General features: G+C 64.3%; 1 protein-coding gene across 1 annotated transcript; it reads left to right on the forward strand.

The window, feature by feature from the left end:
* On the forward strand, positions 1 to 19,712 carry HCN2 (hyperpolarization activated cyclic nucleotide gated potassium and sodium channel 2). Its single transcript, XM_037504890.2, has 8 exons — positions 1 to 694; positions 9,442 to 9,865; positions 10,480 to 10,641; positions 11,793 to 12,011; positions 13,263 to 13,409; positions 16,281 to 16,521; positions 16,799 to 16,963; positions 18,365 to 19,712. Exons 1-8 carry the CDS (start codon positions 66 to 68, stop codon positions 19,054 to 19,056), a joined length of 2,679 nt encoding a protein of 892 aa, XP_037360787.1. The 5' UTR covers positions 1 to 65; the 3' UTR covers positions 19,057 to 19,712.
* The last annotated feature ends 10 nt before the right edge of the window (positions 19,713 to 19,722 follow it).

Consider the following 19,722-nt stretch of genomic DNA (forward strand, 5'->3'; position numbering starts at 1 on the left):
CCCTTGGGCTCGGGCCGGCGGCGGCCGCGGCGGCTCCGCTCCGCACTGCCCGGCGCCGCCTCGCCATGGACGCGCGCGGGGGCGGCGGGCGGCCGGGGGAGAGCCCGGGCGCGACCACCGCGCCGGGGCCGCCGCCGCCCGCGCCCCCCCAGCAGCAGCCGCCGCCGCCGCCCGCGCCCCCCCCGGGCCCCGGGCCCGCGCCCCCCCAGCAGCCGCCGCGGGCCGAGGCGGGGCCCCCAGAGGCGGCGGACGAGGGCGGCCCGCGGGCCCGGCTCCGCAGTCGCGACAGCTCGTGCGGCCGCCCGGGCACCCCGGGCGCGGCGAGCGCGGCCAAGGGCAGCCCGAACGGCGAGTGCGGGCGCGGCGAGCCGCAGTGCAGCCCCGCGGGGCCCGGGGGCCCGGCGCGGGGCCCCAAGGTGTCCTTCTCGTGCCGCGGCGCCGCTGCGGGGCCCGCGCCGAGCCCGGGCGCGGGGCCGGGGCCGGCGGACGAGGCGGGCAGCGAGGAGGCGGGCCCGGCGGGGGAGCCGCGCGGCAGCCAGGCCAGCTTCCTGCAGCGCCAGCTCGGCGCGCTCCTGCAGCCGGGCGTCAACAAGTTCTCGCTGCGGATGTTCGGCAGCCAGAAGGCTGTGGAGCGCGAGCAGGAGCGCGTCAAGTCGGCGGGGGCCTGGATCATCCACCCGTACAGCGACTTCAGGTACAGCCCCCAGGGGCGGCCGGCGCGGAGGGGGCGCAGCCGCGACCGCGCGCGGGGCCGTCCCGGGAGCGCTGGGGGGCGGGCGGCGCCCCGCGGGTGACCTCCGGGTCCCCCGGTGACCTCGGGCGCGCGGGGACCCGCCCGCGATGGACCTGGGGACGCCGCGCTCCGCCCCTGCAGGGGCGCGCGGAGACGCACGCAGCCCCCGCCGCGACCCTGGCGCGCCCCCTCCCACGCGCCCGACAGCCCCAGCCCGGGGGGGCGCGTCACGGGTCACCGGATCAGGGCGTGAGCGCGGGGGACGAGAGGACAAATAGAGGGGAACGTGGGCTGGGGAGACGCCCGAGGGCGGGAGGGCGCCGGGAAGGACGCGCGGGCCGGCAGGGAAGGGGTTACGCGGGCACGGCCGCTCCCACGGTGTCCACCTGCGCCGGAGGAGCCGGAGGAGCCGGAGCCGCCGGGCGGCGCGTCCCGGGCCCCTGCGCCCGGCTGGCTGCGCGGGGAGGGGCCGCTGAGCGCCGGGGTTCCCCGGCGGCGTCTTCCCCGAGCCGCCCGCCCGGCCGCGGTGCTGCGCCGTGTGTGTGTCGGGGCTGTGCGGCCGCTGGCCCGGCCAGACCGCGTCGTGCGCGGACGGGCTTGGCGCAAGGCCGCGCGGCGGGGTCACAGCCCTGTACGTTTACGGTTCGGTTCGGCTCCTGGGTCTGTGCTGTGGCCTGGGAGTGTGTGGAGCACTGCGTGTCACTGCAGGCGTGTGTGTAATCACAGGCATGTGACTGCAGGGGCGGGGGGCCTGGGGCCTGGGCCGAGGGGGGCGGGGGGCGTGTCCCAGGGGTGTGTCTGCGGGGGGCCTGCCGTGGGGCGTGTTGGGAAGAGGTGCGTGTTTGGTGACCAGGGCGGGTGTGCAGCGGTGGGAGTAAGATTTGAGCTGTGTGCAGGGTGTGTGTGTCGTTATTTGCCCGTGAGTGGCATGTGTGAGTTGGGGTGCAAAGGGTCTGCCGGGACCTGCGCCGGCCGCCAAGCCTCGGCCGGCGGGCGCGAGCGGTTTCAGCACCACGGACAGCAGCGCTCTGGGGCTCTCCTCGGGGCCAGGTGGGGCTGTGTGGCGGCGGGATATAGATCCTGGGTGTCACCCCACCCTCCACCCCTGGCCTGGGCGCGGGAGGCTGTGGGACTCTCCCTTTCCTCGGCCCTTCGGCAGCCCCAGTGCTTGACCTGGGAAAACTGAGGTCCCAAGTGCACAACTCGGGGGTGGGGACTGCAAGGAACTTTGAGACTCCCACTTTGCAGCCTCAGGCCTCTCCTGAGAGGTGAATGCAGGCCTGACCCGCACCTGGGCTTGGGGAGAGGACAGAGGGGTCCAGAAGGGTGCCTCTGAATGGTCCTGACCTGCGTGGGGACTCAGCATCCCTCCACGGGCTGGTCCAGTCTGGGCGGGCTGTGGTCCGCATCTTGGCTCATGTTTTTGTCTGTGAAATGGGGATGGACTTGATTTCCAGGGGTCCCTGACCTGGCTGGCCCCACTGTCAAGGGGGACTGGTGCCGCTGACCCGGGAGGACGTCGGGCACGTGGTGGGCAGAGGGAGATGGCTGCAGAAAGTAGCTATTCCTCCCTGTCCCCGCTGCATGCCTGCAGCGTTCACCACACGTCCACGATACCAGCCAACAAGTGGGGGACACAGGTCAGCATCAGGGACTGGCAGGATGTGGCCCGTGGAGCCAGTGCCTCCTCTGGGCGGTGGGTGGCTCTGGGCTTCCTCTCAGCTACAGAAGGGGGTAGTGGGTACGTTGGGGTGAGGGGCTGTGGGAGGGAGGAGTTGGGCAGGTCACATAGTCCAGGCTATGCAGATCCATTGCTAAGTGGGGGTGCTTTGCAGGGGAGGGTGTGGAATGTGACCTGTGTTTGGAACTTGGGGAGTCACAGTCAAATTCAAAAAAGCTAAGATACTGCTGGGGTAAAGTGGGGCCCCAGCACCCCTATGTTTAGGAATTGTGCCCCCTCAAGGCCTTTCTGATTTAGTACAGAGACAGTCTCTAAGCACAAGGGAACAACCCTTCCTGAGCCTCGTCATGGTCAGGTATGTGGAGCATTTTGTGACAACCTGCACAGTTGTGAGGGAGGCACAGAGAGGTAGAGTCACCCACTCGAAGACACACAGCTTGTCAGGGGCAGATAGGCTAGTCCCCATGTCCACGTTCTTGACCGCCAGACAGTCCAGCCACTGTCCATGTCCCATCCAGATCAAGAAGCAATTCTGGGGGCTGTCCAAGATCTCAGGCTCGCGGGGGTAGGCATGCATCACCCCTGTTTGTATGTGTGTGTGAGCTTTTACAAACCGCTTATGGAACACGGGGAGGAGCTTTTCTGGGTTTGCTTTTCCACACTTGCCTTCGTTTATCTTCACAGCCCAGCTGGTACCCGTATCCTCACTCCATACATGATTTAAAAGGGGACGGGGATGATGAGGTGAGACTCACACCCCAACCCCCAGGCACCCCAGCCCTGCTGTCCTCTCTTCCACGCGCTGCGACACTGTGCTTGCCGGGGGAGCCCGTCCCGTGCATGTGGACCTGCCGCGCAGCTGCTGCCACCGCGGGGTAGCCAGGGTTTGGGGGCCTGGAACCTCCCCGTCCATCCACAGCGGCGCTTCCAGCAGAGGGGTGTTTGCAGAGGCCCTGAGGGAGGCTCTTGACCAGTGGCATGTGTGCAGGACAGCTGGGGCAAAGCCAGGGGTAGGAGCGTGAAATGTTGGGGGCCGGGCTGAGTCATGGGGGGTTGTTGCAGAGCAGCAATAGTGAGCGGGGGCTCTGTGCCCATTTACAGCTGGCTTAGGAGTCTGAGTCCTGGGTGGGACTCAGGCTTTAGTTCTCGCCCCTTTACCACCTGTAACTGGTCTGGAGTCCTCTCTGGGCCTTTCTGCCTCGGTTTCTCCAAATGTGCGGCGCTGGTAGTGTGAGGGAAAGGTGGTTCTCTGACTTTCACAACCGTGCCCCTGACTTTATATCCTCCCCCGCCTTCCTGCAGAGCGCCAAGCCTTTGTACACGCTGTCCCCCCACCATGCCTGCCCTCACCCAGTTCCGACCTTTCACCTCCCGTTCATGCGCTGCCCCCGCCCCTGCACGTCAGCCCTGTAGGATGCCATGTGATTCGCATCTGTGCCGTCATGGCTTTCACTGCTTCCTTGAGTTCTGGCCTTGAGGGGGGCGCCCCGAGAGAGACGTCGGGAGAGTGGCTTCCTTGCTGCCTTCCATCTGTCCCGGAGTTTTAGTTCTTTTTTTATTGTTCTTGGTCTCTACGTCTCTAAGTGCCGGCGAGGTCTGACTTGAGTGTCTCCTGAGGCTGCCACTTTTTCACTCAATGCCCCTGAATTATCTCCTGTTGGGGGGTCTGGCATGAGGGGCAAGGGATGAGTCGCCCCATTCCTGGCCCTCACAGGAGTTTAGGCACAGCCAGGACCAGCGGCCGCTGGCCCGTGTCTGCATCATGTCCTCCGGGGTCCCCAGGGGCCCTGGTGGTGGGGCCGGAGGGGCTGATTTGAAGAACCTTGCAGCCCTGGAAGGCCGTGACTTCCCTCCCCGCGTGGACCATCGGACCCTTGGGTGATCAGGATGGGGTGGGCAGGCTTGCTGCAAATCCTCACATTAGCTCATGGGAATTAACCGGAATTATCCAGAGTGCAGGGGCCGAGGAGCAAGCAAGGGTTTCCCTGGCTCTGAACCTGGCTGGAAGGCAGGCGGGGTGGGGCGGGAGCAGGTGTCCAGGGCCCACCCCGCCAGGAGGAGGGGCCTGCATGGTCCAGTGAGGGAGGCAGGGGCTGGGGAGCCAGACCTCCCCCCTCTCTCTAGGAGTTCCCTGCCCAAATTGGGACTCTCCAGTCCCTGAATTCCCTGCTTTAAAAAGTCCAATACCCTGCGTCAACATTCCAGGGCCTGGCCGTGCCCGTGGGGGTTGAGGGAGGCTTGGGAGTCCTCACTCAACCCGCCTGTCCCAGAGCCAAGCAGTACAGGCCACCCCATCTTCTGCCTCTGCCCCCTGCCCGGCCCCTGGCTGCCAGCGAGGGCTCCCCAAGATGCACATTTATCCATCTTTCCCTCTCACGATAACTTCCTGCAGCCACAGCCCCCCCATTGTCTTCCACTGCCCCTCACTCCCTCGGCTCCAGCCCCAGACCTCTGGCTGGCCTCGAGAGGAAGCCCCAGCAGCTACAGGGCCTTTGGCTCGCTTTCCCTCTGCCTAAGGGTCAAGACCCTGTATCCACCGAGTAGTTCCTTCTCCATGGCCCACCCCTGCGTCGCTGGGTCCTCTCCTGGCTCCCTCTGAAGTCGTCTGTGTGGCTTGCCCCGGGGAGCCCTGGCCCGTCTGGTCACGCCACGCGCGTCCTGGGGTCTGGCACACAGCAGCCTCCGTATGCCCAGGGTCACCAGGTCTGGCCATCGCCCCTGCAGAGTCTCCCTTTCCCATCCCAACTCTGAGCTCTGATCTGCAACTCCACCTTCCAGGGCTTGCGCCCCTAATCCACAGCCCCCCCTCGCCATTTATCACTAACTTCCGGTTCTAATGGGTTTGCCCCAGTTCCTGGGCGGCCTCTTCCCAGGTCTTGGTCTGGGTCCTGTAGTGAAGGAGCTGCCTGCCTGTTCCCTGTGTCCCTGACCAGTGGCTGTGGGACCTCAGTCAAGTCCCCAGACACCCCACCTGGGGGTGGGGGGCAGAGACCCAGGGCACGTGTCCTGGCTACTCGCCTGCTGCAGGCACCGTGAGGGGACGGGCCCGAGTCGGGAGCAGGCGGGTGGTGCAGTGTCCCAAACTGCGGCTGGAAGTGCAGCTGCCTGGATCTGTGCGCCCCTGGACCCCTACCTGGGCAGAGAGGGTGGCTGGTCAGGGGAGGGGCGGTCCCAGCTGATATCACGACCCAAGTGCGAGTGAGGGGGCACCGGAGAGATGTTTCAGGCTTTCCCGCCTACTGGGAGCCGGAGCCGAGAGCCCCGGGCGTCATGTGGGTCTCCACCCTGTGGGAGAGCCCAGCCTCATCCTCGGATCTCACGGCTGTTTCTGTCTTCAGCTGGAGGCCCATCAGAAACTTGACATTTGTTCGGGAAGGTTTTAAAACACGGCATGTAATTATGGCTGTTGGTGTTCTCGGTGAGAAATGCCCCGTGACGACTGAGCAGCTGGTCCCTGACTAACGCTGGGGTCTGACGAGCGAGGCCTTGGATCACCGAGGGCTGACTGTGTGCCAGGCCCCTGCTGGCGCTTGCTGACATCCTGGTGGCGCCTGGGGCAGCCTCAAAAGAGCGGCAACCCCCCTCATGCAGACGAGGCACTGGAACTCAGAGAAGGAGTGTGACCAGCCCAAGGCTGCACAGCTAAGGGGAGGGAAAAAGGGGGGGAGGGGTCTGGAGCAGGACCCTGGATTCCTCTGTCCCCTCCCTGGATCCTCTGCCCCAGGCCTCAAGTTTCCCCTTCCTCTTCCTGCTTCCTTCCAGGGGGACCACGGTGGAGGGCGGGGCTGTTTGTGGGTATCCAGTAGGGGTGGGTTGGACACCAGGGGGATATTGCCAGCTGATTTGCCCTTTAAGCCCTCCCCCATATCCCTGCCGTCTGCTCCCACACCTTGTGAAGAATGGGGGCAGGGGTGCTGAGTAAGGTCACTCCCAGAAACCCGGGGCTGTGGAACACAGCTCAAGGCCTGCAGAGGAGTTCCCAGAGGTGCGCAGTGGAGAAAGGACAGGCCCCGAGGCAGCCTTCCTGGGTCTCAATCCTTCCCCCTGCTCCCGGGCTGGATTACCTCTCTGTCCTGTTAATGAGTGTGGGGGGCATGCACCTCTACCCCCACCCCAAGAATAAAAGGAGAGAATGTCTTGAAGAGTCACCATCAGGGATGCCCTCATAGGCCGTGGCCACTTAGACTGCATCCAGGAGCACTAGTGGTTTCTAGGCCCCTATTGTTTTTAGGCCCTGCCCCGGTGGTTTCTAGGCCCCCCATTGTGCCCCAGGGGTTTCTAGGCCCCCGGCCTCTCACTTTGTCAGTTACAGTCGTCTCAGGTCAGCAGCAGACCCCAGCAGTGCAATAGGCTGAAGCTTCTAGGCCAGGTGTGGAGGCAACTCTCCCGTCCAGACACTTGTGACTGCGCGCTGACGTCCCAGGGCCAAGCTGCCTCGTGACACATTTCTCAGAGCTCGTGAAGGGGTGAATGACTGTACTCCTTCCTGCTTGCTGTGTCCCGGGAAGTGTGCCCCGAGTGTGGGGGGCCAGGCCTGAGTATGGAGAGGGAGAGGCAGGATTAGGAACCTCAGGGTGGATACTCTGGAGTTGGAGGAGGGAACTGGGGGTGGCAGGCAGATGAGGCTTCTGGGTCCCAGTGGGTGTGGGGTGCTGGGGGTGAGGATGAGCAGAGGCCCCATGCCCGGGGTCTGAGTCCCCTTCCCCAGAAGGTTTGTGCAGGGCTCTCCTGCGGGCCCAGCCCTCTTCATCACGGCCCAGGTCCTCATGACCACACGTGGTCAGGAAGGTCAGAGGTGTGTCCTTGGCACTCAGCACAGGCCTGGCTGTGTCCCAGGACCACACAGGACTGGCTCCCCGAGAGCCTCCTGGACAGATGGAGACAGGTTTCGAGGGATTAGAGCTCACCTAAGGCCACGCCTCGCCTGCAGGTAGGAGCCCCGCACCGGGCAGCCGGCCTGCTGCCGCCAGGGCTTTAGATGCTGGGGCCCTTCCAGGCTTTGGCTCTCGCAGACGGAGCTGCTGGGCACATCTTGCTACAAATTGCTTTTTAATTTTTTTCTCTTCCTTTTGGACAATTTCCTTGGGATCAATTCCCCGAAATGGAAGGCCGGGTGACCCGGAGGCCGGTGGCAGGGCCGCGTGGTGTTAATAGCTGTTGTCTGCAGGCCGCCCAGGCAGGAGCCAACTTCCAGCGCTCCGCGGACAAGCTCGCTGCAGCCAAGCCCACACTGGGCTTGTGGGCCTGGCTCGTGCACATTTAGACCGGTTCCCCCAGACCTGGGGACTCTGTCCTTGACCAGGGAGGGGGCCTGGGCCTACAGAGTAGCCCTGCATGAACTTGCTTGGGGGGCTAATGACGCCTCAAAATCTGAGACCCTCCTTTGCTAGAATCTGCACAGTGTGTGTGGGCTCGGACCTCCAAGCCCGGGCATTTGCTTATCACCGAGACTCAGGTCTTTGGAGTTTCGTGTGTGTGTGTGTGTGTGTGTGTGTGTGTGCAAGCGCGTGAGCGTGCAATTTATGTATAACATACATATTAAAATTTAGTGTTTAACCATTTAAAAGTGTATATTGAATGGTGTTAAGTGCAATCACAATGTCAACCGTCACCTCTAATTCCAGAACCTTCCATCACACCAAAAAGAAGTCCCCCTCCCCATCAGAAGTCACCCGCACCCCTTCCCCCTGGCCCTGACACCATGAACTATCTCTGTGGCTGGGCCTGTCCTGGATGTTTCCCGTCTGTGGCCTCACACCGCGTGGCCTCATGTGTCTGCTTCTCTCCCTGAGCGTCCCGTGTTCAATGTCCCTCCCGTGATGGCGACTGTCAGAGCTGCCCCTTTCCATGGCCAGTGGTGTTCCCGGGGCTGGAGGGGGAACAAGCCGTGTTTATTATTTCATCCGCTAACCACCCGAGTCGTGTCCACCTTGTGGCTGTTGTGGATCTTGTGGCTGTTGCGGATCTTGTGGCTGTTGTGGATCTTGTGGCTGTTGTGGATCTTGTGGCTGTGGCCTTGCCCCTGGAGGTCTCCGAGTTCCATTTTCCGGGTAGACGGCTAGGAAAGGAGCTGCTGGTCATGTGGTCCTTCTGCTTAACTTCTTGAGGAAACCCCAGTTTTCCCTCAGAGCAGTTTGGAATCGCATTTTCTTGATTTCCTTGGGGCCGGGCAGTTGTCCACGTGGCCTTTTGCTGCATCTGATGTCCTCGGGGGTGGACGCTTGGTCCAGAGCACCACGGCAGCATCAATATCTGTTGCCTGGACAGACGGGCCTTTTGCTGCCCGTGCTTCCCGGGTAGACCGTCAGAGCTGACCTCGGGAGGCCTGTGCTTTCTGGGTGTGTTTGGGAGCGCAAGAGCCAGTGTCATTTTCTCCAGTCACATTTATCACATTAAATGTCCCAGCGGCAGCCAAGTCCGTCCGATCCCTGCACCTTCTTGGCCCCCCAGGCTGGCCATGCCCCCCCTCAAGGTGCTTCCTAAAATAGAGACGCAGACAGTGTCCCCTCCTCTCAGCCTTTCAGCTGCTGGAGTGGCGCTGGGCCCCGCGGCTCCCAGCTGGTGCCCTGCAGCCCCCACGCCCAGCCGTGCCTCTCGCGCTGTGCCCAGTCCCCGCACCCCCCCGCTCCGCGCCCGCCACACCCTGGCTCCCTGCTCGGCTCTCCTCTCCTTGTGGCCTGATGCTTTTTGGACTCCAACCTCGTGCCGGCACTTTGGCCCGTGGCTGGTCATGGGAAACATTTCATCTATTTTTGAGAGGCCTCTTGGACTCTTTGAGGTCTCGTGCTCCGCCAAGGACGGAGGGTCAGAGCCGGCTGGGCCAGCGGGTGCCCTGGGGCTGGGGCTGCCCGGTGAGCCGTGTGCTGGGGGGTGGGGCTCCCCAAGGGTGGGCTGCGTGGGCCACGCCAGGGCCAGAGTCTCCTCTTTGCCACGTGAGGTGCGATCTGGGCTGGGCCTGGAGGGCTCCCGGGCCCCTGCAGAGGCCGCGGGGTCGTGGTGGGGAGACTGACAGGCTGTGCCTCCCCAGGTTCTACTGGGACTTCACCATGCTGCTCTTCATGGTGGGAAACCTCATCATCATCCCCGTGGGCATCACCTTCTTCAAGGATGAGACCACAGCCCCGTGGATCGTGTTCAACGTGGTCTCGGACACCTTCTTCCTCATGGACCTGGTGCTGAACTTCCGCACGGGCATCGTCATCGAGGACAACACGGAGATCATCCTGGACCCCGAGAAGATCAAGAAGAAGTACCTGCGCACGTGGTTTGTGGTGGACTTCGTGTCCTCCATCCCCGTGGATTACATCTTCCTCATCGTGGAGAAGGGCATCGACTCCGAGGTGTACAAGACGGCGCGCGCCCTGCGCATCGTGCGCTTCACCAAGATCCTCAGCCTGCTGCGCCTGCTGCGCCTGTCGCGCCTCATCCGCTACATCCACCAGTGGGAGGAGGTGCGGGGCACGCGGGGCATCCCTGGCGCAGGCAGGGGCGGGGCGGGGCGGGGGGGGCCGGCGCCCTGCAGAATGGACAGGACAGCACCTTGAGGGGCCACTGGGGCAGAGCCCTGGCGGGGGGCAAGGGACGGAGCTTGGGTAGAGTGGGGAGCACAGAGTGGACTTTGACACATCCGCGCCCCATCCCTTCACTCCGCCGCGCAAGGGGATGCCTTTGGCAATGGGGAAACTGAGGCTCGGGAAAGCAAAATCGCAGCTCTCTCGTCTGGACTGTGTGGCCTCCCGCCAACCCCCCTCCACCCGTGGTCACCTGGAAGGCTCAGAACCGCTGGTGTCCAGCGATATCCAGCTCCCCACTCCTGCTCCCAAGGCGGCAGCTGGGGTCCCCGAGGGGAAGCGGGCGGGACGGTGGTTCTAGAAGGATTCGGGCGCTCTGGAGGGCAGCAGGCTGGGTGGGACAGTTCATCAGTTAACACGAAATGCAACTGAGGACCTTCCGGGAGTGGGGGGGCCGCCCCTCGAAGCTGGGGGGGTGATTCTTCCACTGCCCGGGTGGGGGGGGGCTATTGTCGGCTCCAACCCTCAGCGCTACGCCCCGCCTCGCCCCCCAGATCTTCCACATGACCTACGACCTGGCGAGCGCGGTGATGCGCATCTGCAACCTCATCAGCATGATGCTGCTGCTGTGCCACTGGGACGGCTGCCTGCAGTTCCTGGTGCCCATGCTGCAGGACTTCCCGCGCAACTGCTGGGTGTCCATCAACGGCATGGTGGTGAGCTCCCGCCCGGCGCCCGCGCCCCCGCCCCCGCCCCCTGCGGTGCAGGCAGGACCCCCGCGTAGGTGCCGCACTGAGGCTGCACCCTGAGCCCCACCCACCGTGCAGAGGGAAATTGAGGCTCCAGGTGCCCCAGCCACTGTCGGGGGCGAGGACTGAAGCTAGAGGGCTCCCAGGGGTAACCCCGCTCCCTGCGCGGGTGCCTGCATTTCCCCATGAGCGACCCTCTGGGCCTGGCGCGTGCCCCACCACCGAGAGGCGGCTCCTCGTCATGCCGGGGGCACTGCACAGCTTTTGTCACCCGGAGACACCACCTTAGTGTTCTAGTCCCTGTTGAGTCCATGTTTTTATTCACATATTTATTGATGTATTTATGTAAAAGGCCCTGTTTCCCGTCCCTGACTCGGGGAATGTTGTCTTGAGCCGCAAGGGTCCAAGTCACCGGGGGCCCGAGACCTATGACTTCCTGGCTGAGGTGCCGGCTGGTAACCAGGGTGTCTCGGTGCCAGTGGGAGTTGCAGGCGGCTTGGCACCACTGTGGCACATGTGGGCTGGGCCACTCGACTTGGGCACCGAGCAGCTGGGCGAGGATGGACCAGGAGCTCAAAGGGAAAGCCCCGGGCCCCTCCCGGCGCCTGGCACAGCTGCCCGGCTGAGGCGGCCCATTGTGCGGCCGGACACGGAGCACGCTGTCCTGCTTCCTGACCGGCTGCTGCCCCTCCCCAGCTGGGTCAGCTGAGGACGGGGAGGGGGAGGGGCCCGCCGGCCCTGCCCGATGCTGCCACCCCCCTGGCCCTCTGGTTGGACTCAGTGTCTCCAGCACATTGTCCCCAGGGCCCCTGAAACCGTCAGGTACTCGGGCCTCACAGACCTGATCAGGGTCTGTAGCGGGTGGGAGTTCCTGGACCCCCAGGGCGCACTCTGGTCCCTCTGAGCTTCTGTTTCCCCAGAAGTGAAATAGGAAGGAAAGGCCAGGCCCGCCCCCGCCACAGACACGCCATGACACCTGCGCATCACGTCGCCGGCCTGAGGTCGCGTCTCTGGGTTCCCCCTGAGCGTGGGGAGCGCGCTGACTCCGGCGCTAGGACGGGCGGCAGGTGGGGGCCTCGGGGCCGAGAGCGCCTGCCCACCCCGCCGCATCCCTGCAGAACCACTCGTGGAGCGAGCTGTACTCCTTCGCGCTCTTCAAGGCCATGAGCCACATGCTGTGCATCGGGTACGGGCGGCAGGCGCCCGAGAGCATGACCGACATCTGGCTGACGATGCTGAGCATGATCGTGGGCGCCACCTGCTATGCCATGTTCATTGGCCACGCCACCGCCCTCATCCAGTCCCTGGACTCCTCCCGGCGCCAGTACCAGGAGAAGGTCTGCTGGGGAAGGCCCCCCCGGGGACTGGGAGGGCGCACCTGGCTGCCCCAGCCCTGTGTGTCCCGCACGGGCCAGGGGGGCGCATGCGGGTGGGCTGTGGGGGTGCCGGGGGAGTCCGAGACCGGGTCACGCGGAGCGAAGGTCCTGCAGGTGTGGAAAGATGGTGAGAAAGCTCGGGAGGAAGGGAATCTGGAGCCTGGAGGGGGATGCGGTGGGAGAGGTTGAGGAGACACAGCGGGGGGACAGGACAGGGAGGTCAACCATGGCAGGCCTAGTCCACAGGGTGTCAGGGAGGTCCCTGGGGTGGGGGTGTTGGAGGGCCTCTCGGGGAAGCAGGCAAGGGCGAGGGCATCCGAGCCGGTGAGGACGGGCTGGGGTGGGGAAGGCACCTGGCAGAGTCCAGGAGGCCTGGGTGCCGCGGCCGCCCACAGGAAGGCCTCTGGAGGACAAGGCTTTCTGGCCTCGTCCTACCCGGGGAGCCAGTGGGAGCCGAGGGAGCTCAGGTGTTGGCTCCACAAGTCAGTCCTTTCTGGAATTCAGCCCCACTCCCCACCCTGCCTCAGCTTCCCCTCCTGTGGCCAAGGGTGTGCTCAGCTCCCCAGCTGTGGCCCCATCTGTCCTGCACTGTGGCCCTGTGGCTGGCCCTGGCAGGGCAGCTGCAAGCCCCCCAGCAGTGCCAAGCGAGTTGGCTGGGGCAGCGGGATGGGTGCCAGACACCCGGCTGTCCGGAAGCCCCGGGTGTCACACCCAAACATGAGCTGGTGCCACCACCCGCCTGCCATCACGGGTTCCACTGAGCTCAGGGCAGATGTGGCCAGGAGGGGCTGGGGGGAAATCGTGCCGGGCACTCCTGAGGGTGCCGCCCTGGGGACAGAAAGCCCTGGCACCCCTGCCCTGCTCAGGAAGGGCTGAGTGGGTGGTGTCTAGGAGTATTATTGTTGAGGGGATTCAGGCCTCCCGGAGACTGGGGGCCTCGAGGGTGGGGGGGCCTGGGCGGCCGAGTCCAGCCCAGCAAGGGCCTGGGTCAAGGTGCCCACCGTTTCCCAGGGCCCAGCTGCTATAGAGAACACGAGGCTGTTTTCACTAAAAAGCATGTCCCCAGTACCACACGGGGCGGGGGCTGCACACAGGGGGCCCGAGGGCAGCTCCAACCGCGCGTCCTAGATTGTCGTGGCTGCAGCTGGCGGCCCTTTGGCAGGGGGCTCTGGGGGCGGCTGCTGACTGCCCCTCGCACCTCGCCCCCCGCAGTACAAGCAGGTGGAGCAGTACATGTCCTTCCACAAGCTGCCCGCCGACTTCCGCCAGAAGATCCACGACTACTACGAGCATCGCTACCAGGGCAAGATGTTCGATGAGGACAGCATCCTGGGCGAGCTCAACGGGCCCCTGCGGGAGGTAGGCGGCGGGGGCTCCCCATTGCGGTGCGGCACGAAGGGCTGAGCTGCACCCCCACATAGACCCTGACCTCCCCTGAGCCAGCCTCTCCCGAACCTGAGGAAGCTGCAGACACCCCCTCTCCAGGAGTCCTGGGGAGGCCCCAGCACCCTGGCTTCTGGCACTGTTTGGGGTCTGTGCTGGGCGTGGGGGGCGGGAGGCTCCGCTGTCCGGCTGCCGCTGCAGGCCCAGGAGGCTCCTCACAGCCCGGTGCTGCTGGCGGCGTCCCGGGGCCGCTGTGATAAGTTCCCACAGCCTGGATGGCTTCAAGCAGCAACCATGTCTTCTTTTCACTCTCTGGGCCAGAAGTCCAAGGTCGAGGCGTCCCAGGGCGGCGCTTCTTCTGAAGGCCCCGGGGAGGCCCTCCCTGCCTCGCCCAGCTGCCGCTGTGGCCAGCAGTCCCGGGGCCTGTGGACCGTCGCCCCCGCCCCCCACCCCCTCGCGGGGCCTCTCCCTGGGGCCTGTCGAGTCCCTGCTTCTGCGGAGACCTCGGTCACTGCATCCAGGCCCCCTTCCCAAATGAGCTCCTGGGCCACTACGGGGGTCAGCACTTGAACACATCTTTTGGGGGTGCCTCAGCCCACAGCATCCACCAAGCAGTAACTGCGCCCCAGCTGTGAGCCCTGCCCCGCCCTCGAGAGGTGGTGGGTCATGCTCCGTGAACGGGGCGCCCTGGGGGGGACGCGCGCATGGGCGGTGGGGGAGCCTGCAGGTGCCCCAGGCCAATGTGGGAACAGCGCCTGTGCTTGGGGCGGTGGGCGCCGCGGGCGCTACACTGAGGATGTTTGGTCCTGCTTGACAACTGCTTTCACTCAGGTCCTTTCACCTTTGGAGAGAGCCCTCACGACCGCAGATGCGTAACGCGGGGGGCTTCAGTGTGGTGGGGGTCGTGCAGCCGCTGCCTCTGCCTGATCTCATCCCTGTCACCCTACGGGGGGGGGGCACCCTTGCCCTCCAGCCGTCACGCCCCATCCCCCTTCCCCAGCCCCTGGCGATCTGTAGATGATCACGATTGAGCGCAGAAGATGCACCCGCTCCGGCCCCTCTGGCCAGCTCCCTCCCACCGTAGCCTCTTTTCATTGAATCAGGAGAAGGGGCGGGCTGGAGTCTGGGGCACCCCCTCGCTTGCCCCACCCCCCACATTGCTCAGGCACAGGCAGCGGCGCCAGGTGCCCCTTTGCTGAGCTCCAGGCATCCTCAGTCTGTACATGAACTTGGGGTGCAGCGTCAATGGGCAGGGGCAGGCCCCCAGGTCCACGTGCCCTCTGAAGGCTTCCTGGGGGGCGCAGTTCCCACTGGGGAATGGTGCCATTCCTCCCCGCCCCCCGTCTGCTGGTGTCTTACTCGGAGGGGGTGAGCATCTTTGTGTGATCAGAGGCTGTCTTATTTGCGTTTCTTTTCCCATCAACTGTTCATAACTTGCTTTCTTTGTTTGCTGTAGCTCTTTATATGTGGAGGACTTGAACCTTTTGTGACACAAATTCCTGTCCCAATGGCCAATTGTCTTCTGATATCTCTTCGCTGTTTTTGGTTGTTTTTTTTTTTTTTTTTTTTTAAGATTTATTTATTTATCCAAGCACTGGGTACAGTCAGAAGCGCGGGAGGGTGAGAGAATTCACCAGAGCCAGAGCAGGGAGCAGAGCAGGCAGAAGGACCGAAGTACACTGCTGAGGGGAGCAGCGGGCGGCAGGAGAGGTCTGCGCGCCATGCGGGACCCTCCTCCGGTGGCCGGGGGGCATCCGGGGATTGAACTGGCGCCGCAGAGGCTGCGGGCAGCTTCGCAACCCAGCACTCAACCGCTGCGCCACCGGGGAGGCCCTGTTTTTGTTTTTTTATGGGGGACTTCATGCTGTGTACAGCAGATGCTGTGTGTGCCCGCTACACACAGTAGGTGCTGCAGATCTACGCTTTCCATACAGCACTTACTGTACAGAGCAGACAGTCTGCGTGTATGCTTCCTGCGCACAGTAGGTGCCCACCTCTCTGGGCCATGCACGCTTGCTCCCACCCACGAGACTAGGTCTCCAGTATCTTCCTTCTGTCCACAGTAGGTGTTCAACACGTTTCTCTGCATAATAGGCGCTCAGTACTTGCTGCCCAAGGTGCTGTCCACAGCAGGGGCGCAGCATGCTCTTGCACACGCCTGAGTGTTAGAGGACGGGCCCCGCTGGCTCCTGGTGCTTGCACAGTTTCTGGCTTTCACGCATAGATCCATCCCGCAGCCCCTCACAGTTTATCTTGGAAAGTGGTGGGGCGGGGGGGGTTCAGGTACCCCTTCTGCTGCAGGGATGAGGCGTCCGTCCAGCTCTGCCCAAGACCGTCTTGACCCTACAGCTCCATGTGTCTCGTTGTCTTGCCGGACTTGAAATCTGCCCCGCAGGCTTGTCTGCTTTGGGGGCCCAGGCCGCTCTGTTCCGACCCCAGGGGCTTCCAGGGGTGCTTAGAGAACTCAGCGGACCTTCTCTTGCACAGGCGTCCTCCTGCTTTTGGTCATTTATCGCGATGAGCTTGGCTAGCCCGTTATGGAGAAAGCAGGGCCGGTGGGATCTTCTCTGGGATCGTGTTAAGTGTGTAAGCACACAGGGAGCACAGGCGCCTGTGAGGCCCTTGCTAAGAACACGAAGCGCGCACGGCTCCTCTGTGCCTCGCAGGAGCGTTTCTGAGCTTGCTTTAGGTTTGGGCATTTCTCGCTAAATCCGTGCCAAGCCGCCGCTGAGCTCCGTGTGCTGCTGCGGGTGGGGCCTTTTCATCCTTTGTGCCTTCCACAGCCCAAAGTAGGACGAGGTGGAGGCCAGCCAGCCCCGACCCCGACGCTTGTCTCCTGCCCCACAGGAGATCGTCAACTTCAACTGCCGGAAGCTGGTGGCCTCGATGCCACTGTTCGCCAACGCCGACCCCAACTTTGTCACGGCCATGCTGACCAAACTCAAGTTCGAGGTCTTCCAGCCGGGCGACTACATCATCCGCGAGGGCACCGTTGGCAAGAAGATGTACTTCATCCAGCACGGCGTGGTCAGCGTGCTCACCAAGGGCAACAAGGAGATGAAGTTGTCGGATGGCTCCTACTTTGGGGGTGAGCATCTTGGGGATGGGGCGAGAGGGGGGCCTGGGACAGCGGCACTCCGCCCGGGAGGAAGGGGGAGCGGGAACCCGGCCTCCCCACCCCCGCAACCCACGTGTGGCGTCCAGAGGCGCGGGCGCGGCTGTCATGGACACCAGGGAGGGTCTCCGGGTGAAAGGGTCACCCTAGCAGGGGTGAGGAGGCCCGACCTCAGTCAGGGCCACTGGGGGGCCCCGAGGATGCATGGGGCGCAGGTGCCGTCCAGCAGCTAAGGGCACTCCCCCTGCAGAGATTTGCCTGCTGACGCGAGGCCGGCGCACGGCCAGCGTGCGGGCCGACACCTACTGCCGCCTCTACTCGCTGAGCGTGGACAACTTCAACGAGGTGCTGGAGGAGTACCCCATGATGCGACGGGCCTTCGAGACAGTCGCCATCGACCGCCTGGACCGCATTGGTGAGTGGCCCAGCTGTCAGGTCTTGGAGGTTATGTGGCGAGAGGGCCTGGCATGCCCCCCGCCCCCCGCCAGATTGTCTGACTTCCTCGTGGCCAAACGCGGCGCTGGCTCCCAAGAAGAGTGCGAGGCGTTTCCAGTTGTGCAGAACTTGGGCTCACTTGGCGAGTGCTGTTGAGCACAGTGAGCCCGGGTGTGGCGTGGGCAGAGGCAGGCCCCGGGGCACCCTCAGGAAGCTCGCGTCATAGCAGGGGTGTGGGGGCGGTGGGCTCCACTGAGGAGGGGATGCTGAATGGAGACCAGACAGGAGGTGTTGGCGGCAGAAAGGATGAGGAAGGCATGTTCCAGAAGTGCGTGCAGCGTGCACAGAGCCCCTGAGCTAGGAGGAACTGGAGTTGAAAGCCGGCACAGCTGGGAGGGAGGCAGGTGGGAAGCAGGTACATGGGCCGAGGGGGCTGTGGGGGAGGAGCAGACTACAAATCAGGAGCAGCAGTGAGTCATGCATGATTCCAGGCTCGGGAGGGTAACATCGGATTCGAATGCTACACGTGGCAGGTGGTAGGGAAGGAGGTGGTGGCCTGGCCTGGGAGGTGGTGACGTAGGGAGAGGCAGGCTCCCAGCTGACTAAATGTCAGGGTCGGGGAGAAGGTGGCCCTTGGTGCGACATGTGGGAATGAAACAACTGGAAAAGCAGCTCTGGGTGAGGACGGGTGTTAAAGGGAGACGTCACGTATACAGGAAGTGCTCAGCGTGTTCACGGCACCGAATTCACTGTCCACCGGGTGCTCGAATACCTGGGAGTGGCAGGCGCTGGGATGTTTTGCTCCGTGTAGTAGGCGCACAGCCACCCTGACTGGGCGGTGCGGGGGTTGGCACCGTGCACCCAATGCATGCTTGCTGTATACAGCAGGTGTGCGGTATCTACTTGCTGAATACAGTAGTGCTCAAGTTCTGCGTACACCACAGGCGCTCAGTATCTGCTCAGTATCCGTGTGCAGGCGTTCCGTCCATGCTGGCTGTAGAGTAGCTGTCCAATAGCTGCCTGCTAGAGTAGGTGCTCAGTCCATTTGCTGTGCAGAGCAGGTAGATGCTTCCTGCTGCACGCAAGGTGTTCCACTCACACTTGTTATATCCAGCAGCTTGCTACATGCGGGGGGATGTCACCTGCTTTCTGTATGCAGGAGGCACTCAATACACGCAAGCGTGTGTCCTGGCTCAAGAGCAGTACCCAGATCCCGCTTGCTGTCCTCATCAGGCGTCCACACAGGCGGTAGCATGTGGCCTGGGTGTGCACAGTAGGCTGGACCCGCTCGTGGCACAGGGAGGCCCTCCGCATGCTCCGTGCTCTTGGGGTGCAAGCAGATGGTGCCGCCTGCAGCACTGACCTTCTCCCTCCCCGCCAGGCAAGAAGAACTCGATCCTGCTGCACAAGGTGCAGCATGACCTCAACTCAGGTGTGTTTAACAACCAGGAGAATGCCATCATCCAGGAGATTGTCAAGTACGACCGGGAGATGGTGCAGCAGGCAGAGCTTGGCCAGCGCGTTGGCCTCTTCCCACCACCACCGCCGCCACAGGTCACCTCGGCCATTGCCACGCTGCAGCAGGCCGTGGCCATGAGCTTCTGCCCACAGGTGGCACGTCCGCTTGTGGGGCCTCTGGCACTGGGCTCACCACGCCTTGTGCGCCGCCCGCCCCCCGGGCCCACGCCCGCTGCCCCTTCACCGGGGACCATGCCGGCTGCCAGCCCCCCGGGCGCACCTGCCAGCCCCCGGGTGCCGCGGACCTCGCCCTATGGCGGCAGGCCCAGCTCTCCCGCCGGGCCCCGCGCCGGGCCAGCACTACCTGCGCGCCGTCTGAGCCGTGCGTCGCGCCCACTGTCGGCCTCGCAGCCCTCGCTGCCCCACGGCGCGCCCGGTCCAGGTCCCACAGCCTCCGTGCGCCCGGCCAGCAGCTCCACACCCCGCCTGGGGCCCACGCCTGCCACCCGGGCCACCGCACCCAGCCCGGACCGTAGGGACTCGGCCTCCCCTGGCGCTGCCGGTGGCCTCGACCCACTGGACTCTGCGCGCTCACGCCTCTCATCCAACTTGTGACCCTCGCTGCGCCGCCCTGTGGGCCGGGCGGGTCAGGGTGGAGGCCATCATTCAGACCAAAGCCATGCCATTGCGCGCTGCCCTCAGCCGCCCACTGCCCGCCCAGAAGCCATAGAGGAGACGTAGGTAGTTGTAGTCAGACGGGCGGGCCTGGGTGGAGAGGCAGCCCCCTCTGAGCCCTGGCCATCCCCCCTCATTGCCCTGTGCCCGTCCACATCACCCCGGCCCCTGCGGCGGCCTTGCACACGCGAGGGGGCTCCCATCACCTCGGTGCCTGAGTTCCCCCAACTGTAAAACGGGGACTGGCCAGCCGAGAAGAGTGGCTGTGGAGTCCTGCCCGCCCCACCCTCGTGGGGGGCCCGCTGACCAATTATGGTTTTTAAGTGCAATACTTGGCCCGCAGCTTCCGCTGCCCCACTGCGCTCACGCAATAACTGGCCCGGCCCCTGTCCACACGCATCCCGCGGTGACCTTCCCGGAGCGGGCACACCCAGCTCCCTTCAGCACTGGCACCCAGGGGTGTGGGGGCGAGGCAAGGGGTCCCGCCGTTGAGATGAATGTACTGACGAGCCGAGGCAGCAGCCCCCCACCATGCCCTCCACGCCCCAGTAACCCCGACATCCCCATTCCGCGCAATAAACAACAGCATTGGCGCCCAACCTGCCC

This window comes from Talpa occidentalis, unplaced genomic scaffold (genome assembly GCF_014898055.3).
Source record: "Talpa occidentalis isolate TD23 unplaced genomic scaffold, MPIMG_talOcc4v2.1 talOcc4.12, whole genome shotgun sequence".
In the NCBI taxonomy this organism is placed as follows: domain Eukaryota; kingdom Metazoa; phylum Chordata; class Mammalia; order Eulipotyphla; family Talpidae; genus Talpa; species Talpa occidentalis.